General features: G+C 40.4%; 13 protein-coding genes across 13 annotated transcripts; 6 read left to right on the forward strand and 7 right to left on the reverse strand.

The window, feature by feature from the left end:
* Positions 1-58: 58 nt before the first annotated feature.
* Positions 59-418, forward strand: PAS_chr4_0455 (Hypothetical protein; the record flags this gene model as incomplete). The annotated part of the gene is made up of 1 exon (XM_002493842.1): positions 59-418. The coding sequence occupies one exon, from the start codon at positions 59-61 to the stop codon at positions 416-418; it is 360 nt and encodes a 119-aa protein (XP_002493887.1).
* Positions 419-499: 81 nt separating this feature from the next.
* Positions 500-1139, reverse strand: PAS_chr4_0456 (40S ribosomal protein S13; the record flags this gene model as incomplete). The annotated part of the gene is made up of 2 exons (XM_002493843.1): positions 500-934; positions 1119-1139. 2 exons carry the CDS (start codon positions 1137-1139, stop codon positions 500-502), a joined length of 456 nt encoding a protein of 151 aa, XP_002493888.1.
* Positions 1140-1727: 588 nt separating this feature from the next.
* Positions 1728-4280, forward strand: PAS_chr4_0457 (uncharacterized protein; the record flags this gene model as incomplete). Its single annotated transcript, XM_002493844.1, has 2 exons — positions 1728-1766; positions 1833-4280. 2 exons carry the CDS (start codon positions 1728-1730, stop codon positions 4278-4280), a joined length of 2487 nt encoding a protein of 828 aa, XP_002493889.1.
* A 32-nt stretch (positions 4281-4312) lies between these two features.
* On the reverse strand, positions 4313-5779 carry PAS_chr4_0963 (uncharacterized protein; the record flags this gene model as incomplete). Its single annotated transcript, XM_002493845.1, has 1 exon — positions 4313-5779. One exon carries the CDS (start codon positions 5777-5779, stop codon positions 4313-4315), a length of 1467 nt encoding a protein of 488 aa, XP_002493890.1.
* A 75-nt stretch (positions 5780-5854) lies between these two features.
* On the forward strand, positions 5855-6769 carry PAS_chr4_0459 (Conserved protein involved in autophagy and the Cvt pathway; the record flags this gene model as incomplete). The annotated part of the gene is made up of 1 exon (XM_002493846.1): positions 5855-6769. One exon carries the CDS (start codon positions 5855-5857, stop codon positions 6767-6769), a length of 915 nt encoding a protein of 304 aa, XP_002493891.1.
* Positions 6770-6933: 164 nt separating this feature from the next.
* Positions 6934-7878, reverse strand: PAS_chr4_0460 (uncharacterized protein; the record flags this gene model as incomplete). The annotated part of the gene is made up of 1 exon (XM_002493847.1): positions 6934-7878. The coding sequence occupies one exon, from the start codon at positions 7876-7878 to the stop codon at positions 6934-6936; it is 945 nt and encodes a 314-aa protein (XP_002493892.1).
* Positions 7879-8145: 267 nt separating this feature from the next.
* PAS_chr4_0461 (Hypothetical protein) lies at positions 8146-9594 on the forward strand (the record flags this gene model as incomplete). Its single annotated transcript, XM_002493848.1, has 1 exon — positions 8146-9594. The coding sequence occupies one exon, from the start codon at positions 8146-8148 to the stop codon at positions 9592-9594; it is 1449 nt and encodes a 482-aa protein (XP_002493893.1).
* Positions 9595-9849: 255 nt separating this feature from the next.
* Positions 9850-10962, reverse strand: PAS_chr4_0462 (Hypothetical protein; the record flags this gene model as incomplete). Its single annotated transcript, XM_002493849.1, has 1 exon — positions 9850-10962. One exon carries the CDS (start codon positions 10960-10962, stop codon positions 9850-9852), a length of 1113 nt encoding a protein of 370 aa, XP_002493894.1.
* Positions 10963-11440: 478 nt separating this feature from the next.
* Positions 11441-12799, reverse strand: PAS_chr4_0463 (Hypothetical protein; the record flags this gene model as incomplete). Its single annotated transcript, XM_002493850.1, has 1 exon — positions 11441-12799. One exon carries the CDS (start codon positions 12797-12799, stop codon positions 11441-11443), a length of 1359 nt encoding a protein of 452 aa, XP_002493895.1.
* Positions 12800-12946: 147 nt separating this feature from the next.
* Positions 12947-15433, reverse strand: PAS_chr4_0464 (AdoMet-dependent methyltransferase involved in rRNA processing and 60S ribosomal subunit maturation; the record flags this gene model as incomplete). Its single annotated transcript, XM_002493851.1, has 1 exon — positions 12947-15433. One exon carries the CDS (start codon positions 15431-15433, stop codon positions 12947-12949), a length of 2487 nt encoding a protein of 828 aa, XP_002493896.1.
* A 237-nt stretch (positions 15434-15670) lies between these two features.
* Positions 15671-17140, forward strand: PAS_chr4_0465 (Hypothetical protein; the record flags this gene model as incomplete). The annotated part of the gene is made up of 1 exon (XM_002493852.1): positions 15671-17140. One exon carries the CDS (start codon positions 15671-15673, stop codon positions 17138-17140), a length of 1470 nt encoding a protein of 489 aa, XP_002493897.1.
* A 2996-nt stretch (positions 17141-20136) lies between these two features.
* On the reverse strand, positions 20137-22164 carry PAS_chr4_0467 (Hypothetical protein; the record flags this gene model as incomplete). Its single annotated transcript, XM_002493853.1, has 1 exon — positions 20137-22164. One exon carries the CDS (start codon positions 22162-22164, stop codon positions 20137-20139), a length of 2028 nt encoding a protein of 675 aa, XP_002493898.1.
* A 505-nt stretch (positions 22165-22669) lies between these two features.
* On the forward strand, positions 22670-23761 carry PAS_chr4_0468 (uncharacterized protein; the record flags this gene model as incomplete). The annotated part of the gene is made up of 1 exon (XM_002493854.1): positions 22670-23761. The coding sequence occupies one exon, from the start codon at positions 22670-22672 to the stop codon at positions 23759-23761; it is 1092 nt and encodes a 363-aa protein (XP_002493899.1).
* Between the last annotated feature and the right edge of the window lie 96 nt (positions 23762-23857).

The following is a 23857-nucleotide window of genomic DNA, read 5'->3' on the forward strand; positions in this document are numbered from 1 at the left end:
GGTCCACTTGTTCAAAAGATCCCAGACTATCTCAGCTGTGAAAAAACAACTATGTGAAATGCTCAATTCTACAGGTGGACTCAGCAATGACGCCGACGCAAACATCGAAGGCAATGAAATTCAGATTCCGAAATCCTCATTTGATTTATCCGACGATGAGGATGACGAGGTCGTCTTTGGCGATGATAACGAAGGGCGGGCTGAACCATCCAATGAATCCAACGAAACCGAAAAATTGAACCCAAACGCTATCAAGATTGCTCTAATCAAAGAATTATCGCCGTTACGCATAGAACTTTTGGAAAACACTACGAAAATCCAGGACATTATCGACCAGAATGATAGAGAAGTCAACCTTGCTGTGGCACTGGACGACGAAGAATTTAACGTCCTAGTGCCCAGCCAAGAAGAACAGTGACTAGAACATAAATACAGTTGAAAAACACGATCCTCATATAATACAAGAAGTGATATTAAAAAAACTAGAGAACCAGTTTGTCTAGTTAACCAAAGTAGAGGCGGTGGCAGACTCGTACTTCCAGTTAGGTGGCAAGACAGAAACAGTTCTGTAGTAACGAGCCAGTCTGTGGATTCTGGACTCAATCAAAATCAATCTGAACTTGGAGTCCTTGTCCTTTCTGTTTCTCTCCAAGTGCTTTCTAACGGAGACAGCCTTCTTGATCAGGTAGTACAAGTCCTCTGGAATAGCAGGAGCCAAACCGTTAGACTTCAAAATTCTGAGAATCTTGTTACCAGTGATGAATCTAGTCTGAGCAACACCGTGAGCATCTCTCAGAAGAACACCGATTTGAGAAGGAGTCAAACCCTTTCTGGCGTACTTGATAACCTGTTGAACGACATCATCAGGAGTCAACTTGAACCAAGAAGGAGGGTTTCTTGAGTAAGGAAGAGCTGAGGCTGAGATACCTTTTCCCTAAAAGACATGTTAGTATCAAAAGAGGAGTGAAAAAACAAACCTAATACATTTTCTTCACAAAATTGGTACCAAGCAGCAAACGGTGGCACAGAGATTCACTCTCGGGAGCCACCAACCGCATTTGGCCCTAACTTCGGATATTCTTAGTGTATTATGGCCATCATGGTTTAAATCTACGCACGCTGCTGTGCATACGACCCATTTTTGCTGATTTTCTTGTAAGACGTAGATGGAAGAAAGACGACTGTGAAAATTTAGCAGAAATCCATAGACTAGCGAAAACGAAAAAAGCCCTATTATTGGTCATGTGACGTAGTTTAGGGTCGAAACCACAGGTTGATTCTTTAACTGTTATGCTTAAAGTCGTCTAGTTTATTGATTGCAAGTCAATGTAAGAGTATTCTGATTGCATAAGGCAAATGCAATGGCTTGTGAAGTTAATGGCTCTTTCTAATACTTTAAACGTATTTTCTTGAACGTTCGTTCGAACTAATCCACTGTAGATAGTGGTAGTAATGGTTGGACTTGGGTTACTGAAACCAGCAACTCCATGTTCAATTCATGATCATCACTACTTCTAGCCTTTCTTTCTTAGCTTCTCCTTCCCGTTTCCTATTCTTCCTTTCCTATCCATGGTCAAATACCTGTCCAGCCATCTCATCACCAATCGAGCAGTAAACAATTGACCTTCCGCTTTTGGATATATGCACATATATATATCACATCCGACCGTTCGAATCAAGACAGAGAAGACCCTTGGAAGCACTCTCCAGTAGCCTCACAATTGGATATGAGCAGATATATCAACGAACGAGCTGCATATGCACAAGTAAGTATTGCTTGGTATCCTTCTATCACCCATTCGTTGGTGGAACAAAACTAACAGGTTGTCCAGCTCGTAGGTGATTATGAATGCCTTATCAAGGAATTTCAAAACCCAGATGTTGAGGAGATAGGTAACTACAAAGTTCTTCGGGTGTTAAGTGAGGGGCCTTTCGGGGTCGTATATCTTGCCCAGCATAAGATGTTACACTATAAAGTGGTCCTAAAGAAAGGGGAAAGAGATTTGTCAAAAAACGGGGACAATATCATGAGGGAATGTTACTACCTGAGAGAATTTAATCACCCCCATATAACAAAGATCTTTGAAACTATTTTTACGGAGAACTACGTCTACATGTCCATTGAGTATTGTTGTCAAGGAGATTTGTTTGATTATTTGAGTAAGAGGAGGCAGATTCCGACAGAGGAGGCTGTCAAGATTTTTTCCCAGCTTTGCGGTAGTGTTCATTATATCCACAAAAGAGGCTGTTGTCACAGAGATTTGAAATTAGAGAATATATTACTAGATGAAGACAACAACGTCAAGTTATCAGATCTCGGGTTCACCCGAGAAATTCCTCATTTTTATCCCAATGGCAATAGTGCTCCTAATCCACATTCTCCACTTCATACCTTCTGTGGTACCACAGTTTACATGGCACCTGAACTAATACGGAGAGAGCAGTATTCTGGTATAAGAACGGATCTTTGGGCTCTTGGAATCATATTGTTCACCATGCTGTATGGAGAGATGCCGTTTGACACGGAAGATGAAATACTGGAGCAGGAGCCCGTTTATAAAGATTTCATTTCTCCGAGCATTATTGATTTGTTGAAAACTCTTCTAAAGAAAGATGCGAAAGAGAGGTTTGATTCTCTGGAAGTTGTTTTGCAGGCTCCTGCCTTGCAGCCTTATGGGGAGCAACAACTACAATTACTTCAGGACTTGAGAAAACAGAAACTCCCAGATTTCGATTCGCCGTTAGAAAGACATTTACTGAAAAAGATTGACAGGATTGGCATTGATAGAAAACTTCTCAAGAAGAGTTATAGAAATAGACAGTTGGATTCTCTCGTGGGGTTTTGGAATATACTAGTTGAGAGAGAAAAACATCAATATCACAAAAAAAAGAGACGGAAGAGTAAACTTGCCACTCGGAGTCGAAGCATGCTGAAACTAAATTCTAATAGGAGTATGAATGGAATTGGATCACGGGACAGATCCATGCTAAGTATTCCGGAACTACTACAAAACTTGCAAATTCAAGGTCCTAGAAAAGCAGCCGCTATTGAGAATGCAAATGGAAACGCAATGACAAATGGAACTTCAGAAGGACCCGTATCTGAATCTTCACCAAGAGAATCAGATGACTTTGCCTACCCTCATCAGAATCATTTATTCAGACCGGCGAGCTACAATTCGATATTGAGCAACCCATCTATAAAACAGAAGCTTTCTTTAAAGTACTGGAAACAAAAGCTCAAACAGATGAAAAATGGGAGTAAAACTTCTTTGAATTTCGATGAGAAAAAGCGCAATCCCTCACTTGTTGATTCAAGGTTGGATGTTGCTAATCCGGAAGATCGATCCAAAATTAGGGACAACACGCATTTTAACTCCCAGTTGGGATCCATACCAGCCGGGGAGCCTACCAGTGGTTATACTCGTCAACGCAGAGCCTCGGGGAGTGGAAGCATAACTAAGAGACCAACTTCAGTATTTTCTGCCTTCTCCCAGTTCTCTGAGACTTCAGGTGGATCAGATTACAATGCTGGATACTCTACGGATAATACAGTACAAAACACAAGCAATATTACAGATAGAAATCCTAATGCACAGCCTGTCTACAATAGGTCAAAATCAAATGATGGTTTATTTTCCACCAAATCGAAGCAACCTGACAATTTGACTTTGGAATCCCCAACTTCAAACACAGATCTCTCTCGGTGCAACTCACTCGAGTCTTCTTCGATTAGCTTCTCCAGTAAAAGAGGTCGAAGAAGACACAACTCTCGTCTCCCCTCTGGATCGGTCATACGTACCAGGAGAGGATTTGATTTTATTCATAGAGGCAAATCGCCTCTTGGGTTTTACGAATGCGCCATGTTCCCCGATAGAAACAAAACAAGGGTTAATCAAAAACCAATTATAGTTGAAGAAGATTCCAGTAAGTTCTTTGAAGAGGATGAAGAAGATGAAGAGGGTGAAAATGAGATACCAAATGGTTCTCAGCTGGAACCTCCTATTCAACTGATGAAGGTTGATGGCATGCAAAACTTGGTGAATGGTGTGGATACCGTTGGCGATGTTTATGAAGATGAACACGATGAAGAGGATGACCATGGCTTGGAGATTAAAACTACTCCTCGTATACATCTTGACACCAGACCAGTATTGCGAAGTGACTCTAAAGTCATTTATGATTCTGCATCCGACTCTGCCACTACAGGAGATGAGGCTGACGAAGAAGATGAATGTGAATTGGAAGATGAATCAACTGTATTACAAAAGGGCCCCTAATAAGCATATAATATGTACGATAATATCCCACTCTAATGCTTCATAGATCTTAGCAAGTTCTGAATTAATTTGAACTGCTCAGAGTCAATTTTTTCGTCCTCGTCGTCTGAAAAATCTTCGTCTTCAATATCATTATCTGGTTCGTAATTAATGAGTGTTTCCATCGTCTTGTCGTCCATTTTCAGAGCCTCCTTGCAGAAGAACTCAAAAAAGTCATCCTCGTCTATATCAATGTTCTCCTGTTTAAGATACTCCCTAGTTATACTGTCTTCATCTTTCTCTGCTTCCCTTTCACCGGACGAAACCGGTACTTCAGCATTATCATGTTCTTTCTCATCGTTAACTGTATTCGTGGTATCACTTTGTCTATTCAGATTGAAGAATACTTCACGGAACTCCTCTATCCAGGCATCATCTTCTCCATCTTGTGTCAATTCTATGTGTTTCGGCTTAACGTGATGAGTGATTATTTCAAGACGCTTCAACTCAGATTGCAGAGGATCTCGAAGAATTGTCTCATTGTGCTCTGCAAGCTCAACTTCCGATATTTCTGTTTGTTCAAGGTTCAGGTCATGTTCCTTCAGATACGACCGTACACTCTGTTGGAGGATCCATCCTTTTTTCTCTAACGCCAGATCCTCGTCAAACGAATTAGTTGAAAGATCAAGATATGTGCTCAAGAGATAAGGAAGTTGAATGTATATCGTCTTAGGTGTGTCAACAACATTAGAGGCTGGCAGAAAGGAAGGATGCGGATGTAATTTGGAGTACTCGTTGATGGCTTGTGCCATTTGAGATGGCGATAGGTGCGATATTATCAACGACCGTGTCGATTTGTCAACTAATGCCTTCTGGGTATGAATTAACTGCAGAGCTCTTTTGGGGAATTCTGAAGTGATACTTGGGAGCTCAAGTTTGAGACATTTGAAGGGATATTTCAAGAGAAATTCTAAGGAATCTTGAAGCTTCAAGCCACTACCTGGCTCGCAAGACTCTGGTATGACCAAGATCTGCCGATTATTAATCCAGCATCTGTTTCCTCCGTTGGATGAACTCAACCACTTGGGGATCTTGTCGTGTAACTCAATCAGTAGAATTTCACCGTTTTGATCAAACGCATGAAGGTACAGATTGTCATCTCTGGACGTAAACTTGGTGAGAACCTGGAGCAAAAGCCATGCATCCTCAAAAGCATCCTGGTAATTCAGTTCTCCGTATATATAGTGGTAATTATCTTTCCTATCCACAACCATCTTGGGTAAGGCATTCAACCATGGGTAATATTTGATGTACGGGTCCAGCTGGATCGTTAGTTGGTCGAACAACTTGCTGAGTTTCCCAGAAATATCCGTCTGGTAGGGATGCAGATAGAAAATGGTAAAGCAAACGGTGTCATCGTCAAACAAAAAGTCAGGCTTAGCGTACTCCCATGCTATATCGGGATCCATAGTAAGGAACTTCGTGCACTTGATAACTTGATAACGATGTCCATACCACATGCAGATGTTCTCGAATATATATTTTTTGGCATTCAAGCTCTGCAGTCCTCATCTTCGCCTCGTCTTCCTCTCATTATGGGGGCAACTATAGATGAAGACATCAAAGAACGGATATGGAACGGAAAAATCAACATCAAGGTATCATTAGCCCCGATTGATCATAAAGTTAATGCTTCCCAGATCTCCTTCTACACAAGATTACCCCGGAATTCGTTTCTACCTATCTATCTACCTCAGATGTTGGATTTTTTTGCTTCCAGTATCAAGGACCCTGAGTGGGCCAATCAAGGAAATTGGTGGTTCTCTTTCCAGGATGTACCAATTCGTTGGAATTTGCCGATAGGTGTGAATTTTGACATCATGACCGGACTAAATCCTGATGAACCAACACTTGAAGAGTGGAACATTATCCTCAACTATTCAAACTATCCAAATACAATCGTACCCATTTTTAATAGTAAAAAGTCAAACGGCGCTAACTTTCATAGACATGACGACCGTATTCAATTCTTTCACGTTTACTGGCTAAACCAAATGAAAGAATCCTGTTATTGTATCAATGGCAATTGCAACTCCATAATGAGTCTGAGCAAAACAGATTCCAACCTGTTTTGGGGCAGTCTTTTATCTCATGCCAGAGATACCTTCATGTCAATTAATCAGAAACATGTGCCACTGGATCCGTTGAACATCCGTATTATCCCAATTCGCATACATATTTCAATTTTGAACAAAGTGATTCAACCAAACGTTACTCCTACAAAAGACGATCAGAAAGACCTCACCACGTTAGGAGATATCCTGCAAGAGACCATTCCAGAACTGTTCCCATCATCGCTAATGTACACTATAGCGTTTCCAATCACCCATGGGATTAAACTACCTATCAATCTCTCATTAATTGATTTGTATTCGTATTTTGCCTTTTCCGATGGATTCGTCCACATCAGTGTGGTATTTAACCAGCCCAAACCGCTATACATAATTTAAAATTGCTATTTTATTAGTGACTTCCGGTGAGCTGAACAAGTCAGGCGTTAACATGACATTGCCAAGGATAGCGCAAAGGTTTAAAGATGACAAAACATGCAGAGCACAAATTTAGGTCTTTGGGCTTTTTGTTATGATGCATTTGGAAAAGCTGTCTATGACATTTAGGCTGATTCAAACACTGCTTGAAGCCAAATTCGGTACATTTTCAATTGTTTCTTCCGATTCACGAGTAATCTTCTGTCGGTGCCTATCTCCTTCTCTTTGAACACTTTTCCAAAAATCTCTCTGAGCTCTTCCTCTGTGAAGAAATAAACCCTAGTTCCATCTCCACGCACATAGAAGTTGTCATCTAATAATCTGTTCTTTTTGAATCTAACCTGAGCCAAATCATATCTCCCGTAGTCTCTGAAGAGTATGTGGCCTCCGGGTTTCAGCATCTTCTCCAAATTCTTTACTGCTGAGTCCCACTGATCTGGAGAAAGAGCACTGAAAACAAACACCATTATGATTATGTCTACAGAATGGGGTTCCACACCTTCTGGAAGCTCCAAGTCGGGATTACTCAAATCCCACACACATGCACTAGCGTATTGCGGGTCGAAATCTTCGTTTTCTTTGACCAATTTTATGGCATTCTTAGAATAATCAGCACCCACAATTGATAAGTCCTTATTCTTATTTTGAGTTAGGATTGGAAATAAAGTATTACCGGCACCACATCCCAATTCAACAATTTTCACTGGACCATAGTCTTCCTTCGTAGCTTCATATAACGAGGGAAACTCAATCTGTAACCATTTTCTGTCTTTGAAAAAGTTCTCTTTATTGTTTCGATAGAAAATGTCCCAATACTTGGCAGGCTGAGAGTTGTACAAATTCTTATCAAACTCTCTAACAGGAGCTTCGTATTGCTTCTTTATCTTTTCCTGTGCCTCCATGACCTGTTCGTCTCCCCATTCAACATGGTCCCAGGCATTATGTTTGAACACATCCTCCTCGTTATTCAAGTACCGTTGGCCAAAAGTAAATGGATCATCCCTTCCAATCCTGGAATCTAAGGGAGGTTTCGTTTCTGAAACGCCTGCAGTGGGGTCGGCTTTAGACATTCAGGTGGATCAAGTCTATCAGTTGAAATTCTGATTGTTCTCACAGTAAAAAAAAAATTATATAACTACCATCCGTACACCGCATATTTGTATGCAATAGAAATACTACCAGTATTCAAATGCAGCACTTATCACAAGGTGCATACAAAGATGGCTGGTTTCTAGGCATATATCTCAAGACTCGTATCTCGTCCATTCGTTCCCCAACATAGCCACAAAAGCAAGTACTTTTTATCCAAACTAGCCGCAATATCCGCAAAGTACCCAATGGTCAACCGAATCAACTTTGAGGACGATTTGGCCCACGAATTTAGTCAGTTTGCACCTTCGTTGGTTTCCAAGTACAGACATAACCTCAAAGATGTCAAGGGCGTCGATAATGGCGTTTCCTTGGAGGAAATTCCCCGTTCTATGATATACAAAATGTTTGTAAACAAGAGCTCAAGGGACAAGAGTGTTTCGCATTTAAGAGGGAACAGAGTGACCAGTTGCGTGCCGGAGTTGCAGTTCTATGAAGATCTGGAACCCCCAGTTTTACCGTTCAAAAGCGAGTATAGTGAGGAAAGTTACAATTTAAAACACAAAACTGTCACAAGAGAAGCTCCGAGAGTACTTGGAGGATTTTCAGACCATGCCCCTAGGGGTAAGTCCTTGGCTTCCTCAAAGAATTCCAGCCAGAACATAAAACAGAGAAGTGTGTCAATGTTTGAACCATTGGGGAATAAGAAACAAGATCAGATGGGACTAATAAAAAAATTGAAAAGGAACTCGAAGACACTTGAAGGAAAATCGTCTTCACAATCTTCTCAGAGGTCTTTATCAAGTGAAATATTCAAATTGCCAATCAAATCCAAAGCCACATCAACTCAACAACCCCCAATTCCCGAGTCTCTAAGGTGTATACCAGCTCCATGCATGCTTGAAAAGAAAGAGCAAAGCTTGACATCATCACGTTCGAGGTCGACTTCTACTGCTCCAAGCTCGTTACGTTCAAACAGTACAAGGAATACCATGCTGAAGAAATCAACTAAACCGTTACCGTTGCCACCTGTCATAAAAGAAGACTCTTCTACAGTATCGTCAACAGATTCTCTGGACAAGTTGTTTGATCTCTATTGTTCCACTACAAATTCGTCGACTGAGAGTTCAATAAAACAAAGTCCAACATTGGAAACCAGATCATTTCATGCCAAAATTGACTCAGGTTGCTCAGCTCCAAGTACTGAGCCAGGCCTCTCTTATTGCTGTAGCTCAGCCTTGGATTCTCAATTTTCTTTTGAAGAGGAAGATAAACTGCCAATTGCAATAACCACAATACCTGGTAAGAGCTTACCACAGCTACCAGTGAAGACTTTCTCTCAAAGCGAAGTCAGAGATTACGAAAACAGTTTTAAGCCAAAAGTTTTAGGAATTGGTATTCCACCTCCCTTACCTCGTCATTTCCGTAGGAGCACTGAGATAGAAGCAAGAACTGATCTAGGAAGAAAGCCTTCCCAAGTAAAGCAAGATGGATCAGATACTAAAATATTCACAAGAAAACCAAGAACGCTTAAAAAAGAATTAAATGAAATTATAGAGCTGCCAGAACATTCAGGTAGCGTCAATTCCATCATTCCGTTCATATTAGCTGATTACGACGAGAAATCTTCTTTAAGGGTGGTCAACAGGACGACTCCAACGCAGAGTCGAGATATAACTCCTAGAGCAGTTGAATAAGGGAAACGGTTAATTGTTTGAAAGAAAGAAGGGTTCGGGAAATAACGATAAAACACCGTTACAAGGTATTTTGCTCATACGTTCTACGAAAATGGCTTTCGGAGTCCAATTGAGCAAATCGAATCTGTCTTCATTGTATATTACATCGTTATTTAGTGTCGATAATGAAGTAGTTAGTCACAAAAGGTAATAGAAACTAATTTTGCAACTGAACTCCCCATTGCTTAGTACGGGTGTATTGGTCTGGTATCACATTTAATCCCGTTTCCTTCGCATCCAGTGCAAGAATCGGCCTCTACCTTTGCTAGTTTTCTCGTCTTCTACGGAAGATGAAAGAAAGGAAAAGTTGAATGATTTGGACCTTCGGTGATTCTTTGAAGTTTCGCTCTTCTTCGGAGATATTACATTCTCTTTCCCTTTTTCTCTTTCTTTGAGAACTTTAGGACCAGGTTCTCCAACGCTCAACCTGATATCAGCATAATTTAAAGTCATTGGTTTAACTGGAGACATGGACTTCCGCCTTGAAGAAACCGACTTTTGCCCCGTAGACAAAGATGAGTGCGAATTCAAGCTGTGCTCTATGTCCATTTGAAATATAGAGCTGGAAGGGCTCTTTTCCTTTTGCTTACTCTCACCATTTAAATCTGGTGACTTGAGAGGAGTGGTAGACGGTATCCTATTGACATTTATGGCTGGTTGTAATTCCAACAACTGTAAAGAGGGACCATTGTTAATGTGTTTGTTGGCTACAGTCTTGTTCTCTGTGACGTCTGCTGCTTTATGAAAGCTTGAGATGGAGTTCATGTTACTATTGCTATTGTCATCTTCTTCTTCTATGATTAAATGACTGTGAAACTTCGTGGGAGAGAAATTGAAAAATTCAGGTGCGCTCTCTGTTCGTTTGTGCAGTTTAGAACTGGTATCTTGGTCAAGACTTAAAGTCACGTTACGTTTATTCTTTCCAATGTCGTCCAGGTCAATTAAAGCGGCCGGAATGTCATTCTCAATCTTTGTGTCATCGGACAGAAAGAACCGTTGACGTGGAGATTTGTTTGACCTTGGTGACCTAAACGACGGCTCGTCGAATGTTGACGTGTAATTCTCATGAGGTGTGATGGGAGTCTGAGAACCCTTACTAGGAGAATACAAAGGCGTTCCTTCCGTCTTATTCGAAAAGGTAAACTTGGGATTTAAGTCCAGTGCTTGACCTGACCTTAAAGGGGATCCAATGTTGAACTGGTTGTTGCTGTTGGACGGGGACCTATAATGCGAATGGGACAGGTCACCGCCGGCAAATTCGGAAAGGTCAAAGTCACCAGATATAGCCGTGGATCTTTTGTGTCTATGAGCTTTCCGAGGTGATAGCATAGGTTTAAACGAGTGACTGGGGTTGAGATTGGCAAATGAAAGCTGCTCGTGTTGTTCGTTCCGTACTCCTAAAACTGCAGACAAAAAAAACCGCGGGTAGTGTACCGGATAAATATGCAGGATTTGTCTTGTGGGTGGTTGACGCACGGTGGATAATTTGGAAGGCACGGATTATTCGTTTTCAGATCTGGTTGTCAAGATGGTGGAACCTGAAAGTACGAGATTTTGAACAAGAACCAGACGACTGTCAATGGAAATTATCACACAAGGGTAAGGCTGGAGTCAATGGCAGGTAGCTACCTCCTTATGAATGATAACTGGATGTCTATTCCACTTTTCTTTTTGCTGAGTCCTCTAGATGTAATACTTGGCATGCATGAAAACTTATTCCTCTGAAATTGTTTGTCCACGTTTTTCATGCCATACTCGCTTGTGGAGATTAGGTTGATAATGCACAAAATGCACACAAAAGTGTTCTCTACAAGCAGCTAATGAGATAAATTGCCCCTAGTCCAACTAGTGACAATGTCGCAATATCAATATGCTTGGCATAGGTCGAATCTCCAATTGGCACTTCGTAGACGTCAGAATTATTCTGCCAGTGACCCTTCGCGTGATAAAATAAGGTTTTATTGTCAAAATACCTCTCGTACCCTAGCGATCGTTTCTGGAATACATTTCGCTCCAAAACAGCTTGCTCTTGGATGTCGATGGAGTCACACGCATAAAATAGGTCACCCAATTCAAAGTCAATCTCACTATATTGGGTATCTTTCGCAACATCTCCGTATCTCAAGTGGAGCGGAATTAGGGCTTCTCCTTCCTTATAGTTCAATATTTCCATCAAGTATTCACTACCCCATTTTTTCACGGCCCACTCAGGTTTTTCCAGATTCATTTCTCCAAATCCTGCAACCAAGTTGACATTTTCACTTTGATCTTGAATCATGTAACGATCGATGAATGAATGTTTCGAAAGAGGAGTGTAATAGAACAGGCGACATAACGACTCTCCTTCTTGAATAAATGGTGGTTTCACATTTTCCAATCCTGATAGTTTCAGTTTTGGATGCATTCCCACATGCTCTAAAGTCCCTTTGAAAGATATCTCGTCCGGTAGGAACCTGTGCCTTGGTATCACTTGAAATAAGGTTTCTAGTCCTTTACCTGGGGGACCTTCCACCGCTGGATATTGGAATCTAACACCCTTCAAAGCATAGTTCTCAATATTACTCAGCTTCTCATCTAAATGCAAAATTGCTACTTCTGTCTGTATTCCGTCTTCTTCTTTAATGTTCATTGTAGATTTTAGCGGATAAGAAACATCGACGAACACTTTCGAATCAACCAACTGTATATCGAGACCGTGCACCTCTTCTATTTTCAGCTTTCTGAGCAGATCCAAGAGAGGAAGCAAGTCATAGTTATCAATTCTCTTCTTATGGTAGTTCACACTAAACGGTGTTACTATAAATTCATCTCCCTGAGCGCCAAATTGGCTTCCAATTTTGTCAGCAATGGACCAAATTTCATTCTGATCCATAGTTAGTGGTACAAAGTAGGCATTGAAGCCAGAGGCCAAATGGCCACAAAACATGTTCTCCGACTCACCAGCCAGCTCTTCATTTCTATAGGTGATTCTAAGGCTGGCAACACGTTCAACAATTGACTCCAATGGAGGATACAACTCTTTTGGAAAGGTTAACCGATATTGGATGCTGATTGGAACATCCTTCGATTCAGAAATGGTTATTTCAGTTTCTTCAGGAGAGAAAAGATTGTAGAATGAATCTGCTTTCAGTTGCTCCTTTGCGTAAAAAGTGACTCTTCTCTCCATAGTCGACAATTGTAGTTTTGTAACCGACTGATCTAAATAGGAATAGATGAGACGTCGCTGGCACAGTTCACTATGATAGAAGAAATATTTCGCGGTTGATTTGATTACTTTAACTATGAATTCCATACTTCCTCTACACTACAACTATCAATGCTTCTTCTTGTTCTTGCTCTTCTTCTCAATCCTCCTGAGGGCTCTCTGTTCATTCTTGAGCACACCATCAACCATCTTATACTTTCCTTTCACACCCTTTGGTCTACCACTGACTCCTCTATTCTTACCAGTGGCTCTAATAAGAGTGACCTTTGGTTTCTTGTTCTCCTTCTTGGATAACCTACGCATCAGGGCATTGATTTGCTCCGCCTTGTCGTTTTCAGACTTGGCACTATCGTCATTAATAAGATCGGACTTCTTTCTCATCTTCTCAAATCTTCTAAGAGCTCTCATCTTCTTTCTTCCCTTAGCTTCCATGACCTTCTTGATAGGTCTGGCATTCAGTTCACGCATTTTCTCTTTGATTGCGTCTGAAGCTTCTTTGGTAATAGGTTTGACGATCTTACTATGTTCCTTCTCGTCATCAATAAACCACGCGGGGAGACCGTTGGTTTGGCGGAACGAGTATTTGTTGATACCTTCTTCTATCAAATCTTTCTTGGTCATGCGTCCCAAAGCAACTTGGTGGGCCAAAGTCATGGCTTCAACCGTAGCCAGATCTACATTCTTTTGATTGGCCTTAGTCAAGTTTGTATCTTCCTCTTCATCAGAAATGTCCATTTCATCCTCGTTCCATTGACTCTTGGGTGGAACAATTTCAAACTCTGACTCTGAGCTGCCTTCGGCTTCATCCAACTCTTCGTCATTTTCTGACTCTTCTTCGACCCGCTGCAAACTCTGAGTATGCTGGAGTTTCTTAGATGCTGCTTGTTGTTCCTCCTCTTCATCAGAGTCAAGTGCCTGAAAAACAGAATCACTGAAAAAGGACTGAGCAGTGGTACTCAATCCGGTATCATTATTATGTTCCTCTATTTTTCTGTTAGCAATCAACGAGTCAAGCACTCTCTCCGTATCAGAGTCGAAATCACTGTCATCATCGGAATAATCGTCATCAGAACTTTTACGTTCTTCAGCACTGACGATCCCTTCCCATTCTTCATCGTCACCTTCAGTTTTATCCTTTGCAAGCAGTCGGGGATTCTTCTCAATCTTTTTTTGTAGCTCATGGGCATAACCCATGTTAAGTTCGTTTTCCAAAAGGTCAATTTCGGTCTCTGAGTCAACTTCCTTTGTCTCTTCAACTATTACCATTGGTTTCGGTTTATCCTTCTCAGAATGAAAAACCATAGCTCTTTTTCCACTTGCTAAATCATCGAGCTTTCCCGTTCTTTCAGCTATCTTCAAGTTGAACAATGAAGCAGAATCTGCCTTTACTGCGTCAACTCCAATCTGCATATCTGTCAACATGTTCATTTGCATTCTTCTGATGATATCTTGTTTCTGTTCGTTCTTCTTTCGTTTCTCTCTCTTTTGTTTTTGTCTCTCATTTTGTACCAGCTCATCCAACTCCTTGGTTATTTGAGCTTCCTCATCCAGTGGCTCGACATCTACTAGAGCGTCTTCTTTCTCTTCCACTTTGTCCAGCTCAAGCAACAAACGAGCCTTCTTTCTCCATTTCAATAAGTGTTTGAAATCTTTCTTACCCAACACTTTCAAATCTTTACAGCACTCCAAGAATTCCTTTGTGGTTTGCTCCATTTTTTTAACTTGCTTCCAGTCTGGGTCTTCCTTGTCAATAGTAAATTGATTAAGAGTTCCTAGAATGTTGACAACGTCAACTTCCTGTTTGACCCAGTCCATCAAAGGAAGAGTCTTAAATTGAAGGTAGTCTTCTTCTTCATAACCTTCTCTCTTTCTCACCTTTTTATGAGGGTTGAAAACCTTGGCCTCATTGTTGGCTGCACCAGACTGAACTTCCTGAAAGACCTCTTTGGGGTCTAATAACCTGGGATCAATTCTCTTTGGGGCCTTGAATCCTTTACAGACTACAAAAATTTCAGCAGACACATTACGGGATGCTGGAGGCTTGGTCGCCTCAACTTTATCAAATAGTTGTTGAAAGATCCACATCAAGTTGTTGTAATCCTTGGATCTGAAAATCTTGGTGACAAACGTACCACCTACTCCCAAATTCTCAACAGCCAACTTCAGAGCTTGTAAGGTTAATTGAGATTGAGTAAATGCATCTTGAACCCATCCCAGACCCACGTTGGGGGCACCATCATGCAAAACTGTGTCCGCCTTCCACGTCTTCATGTGTCCTCTCAATTTGGAACGGCAGTCTTCAGTTGTAATATCAGATTGGAAAGTCAGACAATTTGGCAAAGGTTTGATTTGAACAATATCAACACCGATGATCAAAGCATTGACTGGACAAACTTGCGACGCAACCTGACACCAAGAACCTGGAGCAGCACATAAATCAATCACTACTCTTGACTTTTCTAAAAAATGACCGTATTTCTCATTGATTTGTAGTAGCTTGAAGGAAGAACGGGCACGATACCCCTTCTCCTTTGCAAGGTAATAGTACCTATCCAAACGACCTTTACTATTTTTCTTCTGAGTCTTTGTACCCATGGTCTAGCTTGCTTAGGTTTACAAGAGAAATCAATTTCTAAAAAAAAAAATTTCACTCCAACCATCACTTGCCAGATAAGGTAATAACTCGCCATACTGGCCCCTTGATTTGGTGTTAGTCAGACTAAACAATTTATGTAGTGCCTTACCCATCTTACGCGTTCTCCCAGTGTTGGTGAATATCGCCAGTTTCCATCTACAAACAGTCCTTTCCTCTTCACCTTTTGTCAATCAGAGATGAGCCAAACAGAGAGCACTAAGGGTGTTAAGATTACCAATTACGCCGCCATTAAGAACGCCCCTCTTCCAGCGGATGGACCAGGTGCTAAGAACTTCTCCAACTGGCTCCTGCTCGGTCTGTTGACTGGGGTTCCACTGTTTGTCACTCGCAAATTCCATGGTGGACTTAAGACTTTTATTTTCTTTTTCATTCTCTTTGCAATCCCAATTCTGATGGCTTATTGGACTGTGTTATCTTCTTATTCCCCAAGATTGAATGAGAAGGTTCAATTCCCAAATAGGGGCGTCGAACACTACCTTAAATTTCACGATGACCAGTTAGCTGCTAGGTACCAGGGTCAAAACAAGATTCCTATGGAAACCTTCCATGAACTGTATTTTGAAGGTAAGGTTTCTTTCAAGGGTGATGCTTTGGATGCTCTTGAATACAGGCATGATTGGGCATCCTTCAGATTTACTCTGTCTCTGTTTCGTTTCTTCTTGTTGGGAATGATCCCTGAAGTTATCATGCATTCCCGATCCCAAGATGAAGAACAAGTTAGAGATCACTATGACCGTGGTGATGACTTTTACTCCTGGTTCTTAGGTGATAGAATGGTCTACACCTCTGGTTTGATCTCTGATGTCAACAAAGATGAATCTCTGGAAGAATTGCAAGACAATAAGCTTAAAACTGTTTGTGAAAAAATTCAATTGAAGGAAGGAGAATACTTGCTTGATCTCGGATGTGGCTGGGGAACTTTGGCTGCCTTTGCTTCGTCTCAATATGGAGCCAAAGTCACTGGAATTACACTTGGTAAGAACCAAACAAAATATGGTAACGATAAAATCGCTTCTTTTGGCGTTGATGAAAAGCAATCTAGGATTCTTTGTCACGATTATAGAGATACTCCTCTTCCTAAAGATGAAAACGGAAACACGACTAAATATGACAAGATTACTTGCCTTGAGATGGCCGAGCATGTTGGAGTTAGAAAATTCCGTTCTTTCTTGCAACAAGTTTACGATATGTTGGACGATGATGGTGTTTTTTTCTTGCAATACGCCGGATTGAGAAAGTCGTGGCAATACGAAGACTTGATCTGGGGTCTGTTCATGAACAAGTACATTTTTCCAGGTGCTGATGCTTCTACTCCATTAGACTTTGTCGTTTCTGCACTGGAAGCTACCGGTTTTGAGACTGTATCCATTGACAACATTGGCGTGCACTACTCTGCTACTCTTTATAGATGGTACAAAAACTGGCTGTCCAACAGAGACAATGTTGTCAACAAATATGGTATCAAATGGTTCAAGATTTGGGAGTACTTTTTAGCTTCTTCCACTATCATCTCGAGACAAGGTTCAGCTACATGCTATCAAATAGTTTTGAGGAAGAACCTCAACTCTTACGACAGGGCTGGTTATATTTCCACTCAGGAAGGTTTACAGGGTCCAATTTCTAGAAAGACTGACTGGGTTAAATAGAGTATTTTACATTGAATATATCTGGATGTCCGATGTAGTGTGGGGTTTCTGGTCGCGCGCACTTCAGACTTATCAACCCGCCTGTGTGATAAGACCCTAGTAAAACCCGTGAACGACTCTAGTGAAGTCAATAGGCTGGCCAAATATTCTCTAGTCTATTGGTTTTTCACAAGCGAATACTAAAATGCATTCATCCGAAGATGACGTTTCAAAGAATACCGCTCCTAAATTGAAACCTAAACTGTCTACGATCAGTTTAGGTGTATCAACTCAGCCGCTATGTTACGACGAGAGTCATGTTCCTTCACAGAGATTACTAGACGTCACTCTATCCAGCATTGATACACGCTCTCCTCGGCTATTTGTTGCACCGGCAGATCTCGAAGATGGAGGATATTTTGACGTTGAAGATGTTCAACAAGGCGGATCCTTACGTTCGGTGTCACCTCCTAACTTTGATGCCTACACACCAACGAGACCAACAATGCCACGCTTTCTGACTAGTAGCAGGCTGACTGCTGGCTTTTTGTCAGGGTTTCTGGGCGCTGGAAAGTCTTTGCACAGTGGAGCTGGGAGAGAGAATAGTGTCAACTACTATGATGACTTTTCCATTTCTGATTCAATCAATTCTACCATTGAGCTTTCAGCTGAGCAACACGAATTGGAAAGAAGGGCTGCGAAGTCTCTGAAATGGAAATTGATCCTCTTCTATTACAGTCTACAAGAGTGGATTCTAATTGTCATCATTGCATTCCTGAGTTCTTTGTTGGCATACGTGATTAACAAATCAGAGTCTCTCCTAATTGACTTAAAAAGGGGTTATTGTTCCGCAAATATATTCAAAAATAAGCACGATTGTTGTCATATTGCTGAACTAAAGACTGAGACTATCAATTGTTCTGATTACAAACTTTGGTCAGAATTACTTCACACTTCTAAATTCATTGTTTCCCCTGAGTTTCTTATCTTCTTACTACTCACATTATCATTAGCCTATATGTCAGTCAAACTAACTTTAACCACCAAGACGCACAATCCTTTACCAAATCCAAGAAAATCTAACGCTGATGTCATTTATACTGCTTATGGCTCTGGAGTCCCTGAAGTCAAGACTATTCTATCTGGCTTCATTATAAGGCGATTTCTGGGAACATATACTCTCTTTTTAAAGTCTGTCGCCTTAGTTTTGGCAATAGCCTCGGGAATGGCGATCGGGAAGGAAGGTCCATATGTTCATTTGTCAACTTGTATTGGGAATATTTGTGCAAGGCTTTTTACTAAGATCAACACTAATTCCCTATTGAAGCGGCAAATTTTGAGTGCTTCAGCCAGCGCTGGGGTTGCCTTAGCATTTGGAAGCCCTCTTGGAGCTGTGTTATTTACTATTGAGGAAGTCAGCTACTATCTGCCAGTTGACCACCTGTTTCGCATTTTCTTCTGTGCTATAATGAGCATCCTTTTCTTAAAATTTTTAAATCCCTACCAAACCGGAAGAGCTGTCCTGTTTGAAGTTTCGTATACGAGTGACTGGCGACCTTTTGAGCTGTTATGCTTTGTGATTATTGGCACAGCTGGTGGCATTCATGGTTCGCTTTTTTGCAAGTTCACTTCCTGGTGGGGTAGAACCTTTCGAAATCATCGTCTCATAAAAAACTTCCCAGCTAGAGAAGTAATTCTAGTGGCCTTTTTGACTGGCATTTTAACATTTTCAAACTCTGCTACCAATCGGTCAACAACAGAGCTACTTACTGACCTAGCCACTCCATGCGAACAGGGTTCCAGCTGTCCCTCATTTGACAATCAATTAATGGTTGACGGAAAGCGTGGAGTCTTAGACTATGTGAAGCTGAAACAAGAATTCGGAGTCTTGTTCGGTGCGCTGTGGATAAAATTGATATTGACTGCCGTAACTTTTGGAATCAAAGTTCCATCAGGTATTTATGTCCCCTCTATGGTGCTCGGTGCCTTGTTTGGAAGGCTCCTAGCTATGTTTTTGCAGATACTGTGCGTTAAATATCCCTCATTAAGTCTTCTTTTGTTTGATCGGACTTTCAAAACTATTGGCGAGGTCGAAACTTGTGTAGACTTTGGTATCTATGCAATGATCGGAGCAGGCTCTTTTATGGCTGGAATTACCAGAATGAACGTGACGCTAGCAACCATTCTGTTTGAACTGACATCTTCATACACATATGTTCTTCCCATTTCCATCTCAATTGCAGTTTCAAACTGGGTAGCATCTCTCATTGAAAAAAAATCTTTGTACGAGCTATTGATATGGAAAAATGATTACCCCTTTTTAGACAACAGAAGAGTTCCATCATTTGACCCGAAAATGACCTTAAAGGATTTGTTATTCTTGCATGAGAGGAAAGACACGTCCTTAATCAATGGCTCTACAATTGACATTGTGGAGTCTGGATTCATTAAAGCCAACGATTTGAGACGGCAGATGAACATACTACGATCAAAGTCTTTGATCGACGGTTGTTTTACCATTGTCAAAAATTCCAGTATTTTAGTAGGGGTCTTACCGTTGAACAAGCTGGAACTACAGCTTGACAAGATTGATCAGTTCAAGTTTGAATTTTCAATCGAAAATGACCTGCTTGTGAAGCTTTCAGACTCCAAAGACTTCGGTGATGCCAAACTTAATTCAGATTCGGTTTCGAACACTCTCTCTAAAAACGATATATATTCAAAAACTCATTCTTCAAATCTTTATGATGATCTTGAAGATCCTTCAAAATTAGAGCAGTGTTCGAAAGAGGAGATAGTTATTCGGTTAATGAGTTCATTGACCGATTTCACGAGAATAATTGACCACCATCCTCTTATGCTGGAGGCGTCTTCACCATTATCCCTGGTACATATGGTATTCTCCAGGTTAGGAAACAGGGAGATTTGTGTACTTGACAAAGGTGTCTTTATTGGAACTTTGCACAAAAAGTTTTTTATTGATTATTTAAAGAATGAAGATAAACCTAACAATTAGTTTACTTATGATCATGGGTTCTTATGGATTTGGCTTTTTCAATGCAGTAGAGACTAGTCACAAGCGTCTCAAATAATTGCATGTTTTGTCTTAATACTGAAATGTCAACAACTTCATTAGATTCAATGAATTCTATCAAACATTCTTGTGTCTGTGATAGAGTTTTGTTATTGGATTGCAGGAGTAACTGTTGGATAGATTCACTGGGTTTAATATATTTAAAAGACCCACCTTTTTTGGATATGATCTCTCTATACAATTGAAAACAGTTGTAATTTTCCACTATTATCCTGCTAATAATACCAATAGTATTTTCAAATCCCTCTTTACTGGTTACTTCTTTAATTGGTGGAATGGCACATCCAGTGTCGAAAGAATCTACGAGTCGATTCAACAAAACTAACAAACCTGATGAAAAGAAGCAAGTGATAGGGTCATTATAAAAATAACTTACTTGTGTGGACAACAGGTAAAATGACAAAGATTTGGACGAATCAAATTCTAAACGCTGATTTTTATTTACATCATTTCCTTTGGAGTTGTCAGCAGCCAGTTTGTTTTGAGATATCAAATTTTGCACTATCTGTCTTGCTACCTGATCGGTATCAACTATGCAACTCTTGGAACCAGTTATGGCATAACACATTGACCGCAAAATCTCATTTTCTTTGGCTGGCTCCAATTGAGGGTGACATACTTCTTTGCATAACTGAGAAGGTTCTTTGAGAAATAGGACTGCTAGTGTTTGGTCCAGACCAAAGTTGAATAATTGATACACTAATTTGAAAACAAACACTTGGCTATTCGTGAGTTTGTTCCAATGATTAATGTCTTCTATCATGTCCTTATTTGGATCCCTGTTTAGGCAATGAAGAAACATCTTTTCCAAAGATGTTTCATTTATTAAGGGAGTTAGGAACTCTTCTTGAAGCATTTCATGTTCGATTGAAAATATTTTGACAAATTCACTCAGAAGATATACAGTGTAATAGCAAATTGAGCAATTAATGTCTTCTCGGATAAAAAATGCATTTATCAAGTCTAATATGTTACGGCGGATTTCTTTGAAAATGTTGATTCTAATATCTCTTGCTTGACAGTCAATCATGAGTTTTAAAATTTTGCAGAGCCACCTTTCAAGCAGGCGAATATTGAATAGTAAACTAGGATTGACTGCAGTTGTCTCTTCTTCTTTGATGTGCTGGAATAAGACTTTGATGTTTACATCAATATCACTAATTGGCGTTCCATCCATCATTCGAAGTAAAGGAAACTGATACTTGTACAGAATCGGTTCAAATTTGGGAGCCTGGATCAACATCGCAACCGAAATATCCTCAAAAGGCTTTACAATGAACCTCACAAGCTTGCCGGATTGCTTTACCCAGTTTTCAACTTGAATTGAATTATTAGCGCACTTGATTATATTTTGGAAGCAATCATAGAAAATTCCAAATTCATCCGGAAACTGATGTGATGTGGGAGCAAACGAGACCCTTTGAATGGCTTCAAATAAAGGAAATAGTTTCGTTTCGAAGTAAGAAGAAGGCCAAATCTTCTCATCCTTCAGACTTGCGTTTTGTCTGTCAAGGCTCATCCAATGGCTAGGAACATTTGGAAATAACTGAAAGAACTCGGAGGTTTGCAGAAGAAACGACAAAAGGTATCTATGAATAGCTACGGTACCAAAGGAATCATTTGTTGATATTGCTACAAGGAAGATGTTCAGACTCTCTGACACTAAACACTTTTCAGATTCCGTGAAGAGTGGGTCTTTGAAAGTTCGACTTTGACAAAGGGTAAACTCACAATAACAGTACGTCGTTTGCACTATTTGAAACAACCTCAATTGTTCTGTTGTCACTTCTTCTTCCTCGGGGGTGCGATATAGCTGTAGTTTGGCCACATTGTGCAGTACCTCTTGGTTCAATAGATAGGCAAGAGAATTTTTTGCATTATAATACTCCCTGTCAATTTTTTTACATGCCTCTAAAGACAACGTGTCAGTTGGCTCACAGTTCTTGAACATGGGATCTAAAGTTTCAGAAACCTGTTTCAGACTGGAAACCAACTCTGTTTCAAGTGCATGGCTGTTACTACCCAAAGGCTAAGAGTTGTTAATACCAATGTTCCTAAGTTCGCTGCGTGATGTTAACCTACCTGAAAAACGAGGCTGCTAACGGTTTTATTAATTTGTTCCCCCAGGTATATTAAGTAATTATCGGAAATCATGGTTTCGGTAAACTTGTCAATACATATTGTCCCTATCTTGCCTCATAGATTTCGTTTCAGAAACACAAAATCTGAAGCGCATCTCCAAATCTGGTACCTGCATATTCTATTGTTCGAGAAGATTATATCATATGATTGTTGCGTATCATGTTAGAAACTACTTTACAATCGAATTCGGCTCGAGAAAAGCCTAAATATGCCTGGTAGTCCTGATACTTCCTGATACAAGCCTCAAACGGAGATAGGTCCTATTTAAGTAAGAAAAATACCTATTAAGTTGCTTCCACAACCTTATCACAGTAATGAGTAAAGTTGAAGTGGCTCATCCGACAGAAAAAAGAACTACTACTAACAGCAACTCAAACAAGGTGTCAATTCTATTGAGGAACAAGTTCAAACAAAAGTATCTAGCGATGAACTCGGCCTTTCCAAATCACTACAGCCACCCTTCAAAGAAGAGTAAACAGAAGTTCATAGTAAACAAAAGCTCCAAGGATTACTTCAAGAATGACCACACTAATCAGTTCATCCATACAGGAAAACGGCCAATCGAAAATATTCGAAATATTGAGAATCCGGTAAGCGGATACCCAAAACTGCAGCGTTTGCTGTCCTTAAAACAAGACCAAATCAACAAATATCGATCCAAACCTTTTGGTGCCCGAGTACCCACTGAGAAAATGGTAGAAACAATAGATAGATGGGTCTCAAAGCAGAAACTAACTTTTGATGTCATTATGATCGGTGGATTGTCAGAAAACCAGTTCATATACCCGCTATTGCTCAATTTGCAACTAGACAAGTTGTGCTCCAAACCAGGTTTTCTATTCTTTTGGGCTTCCACTCAACAAGTCCAGCAGCTAACTAGACTTCTTGAAAGTTCTTCTTGGGGTGGAAAATTTAGAAGGTCAGAAGAGCTGGTCTTTTTGCCTGTAGGTAGAGATTCGAAGTATATACCAGACAAAAATGACATACCTGAGGAAAGCTTGTTGCAGCAGAAGCAATGGCATTGTTGGATGTGTATCACTGGCACTGTTAGAAGATCTACAGATAGTCATCTGATTCATTGTAATGTCAATACTGACATTATAGTGGAAAACACCCTAATGACCTCCAGTTGCAATAATATTGTTCCCATTTCGATGTATGAACTAGTGGAAAACTTCTCATCCTCTACAAGACGATTGCATATTCTACCAGCATCGGTTGGACTAGAACATTCGTTGAAATTACGTCCTGGTTGGGTTATAGTGGGCCCTGATGTCTTGGTAGACAACTTTGATCCATCCGTCTACAAACAGGAGATTTCCTCTGTTGGTAGCAACGTTCCGTCCACAGATGAGATCGACCTTCTCCGGCCCAAGTCACCAAACAGAAGACTTTCCTATTGTTAGAAAGCTCAATACCAAAATAAAATAATGCTATCATCTAATTTACATTATACCCCACTAAATAAAAGCTACTTAAAAAAAGAGGGATATCGCTACAAC

The sequence above is a fragment of the Komagataella phaffii genome, chromosome 4 (genome assembly GCF_000027005.1).
Source record: "Komagataella phaffii GS115 chromosome 4, complete sequence".
NCBI classification, from domain to species: domain Eukaryota; kingdom Fungi; phylum Ascomycota; class Pichiomycetes; order Pichiales; family Pichiaceae; genus Komagataella; species Komagataella phaffii.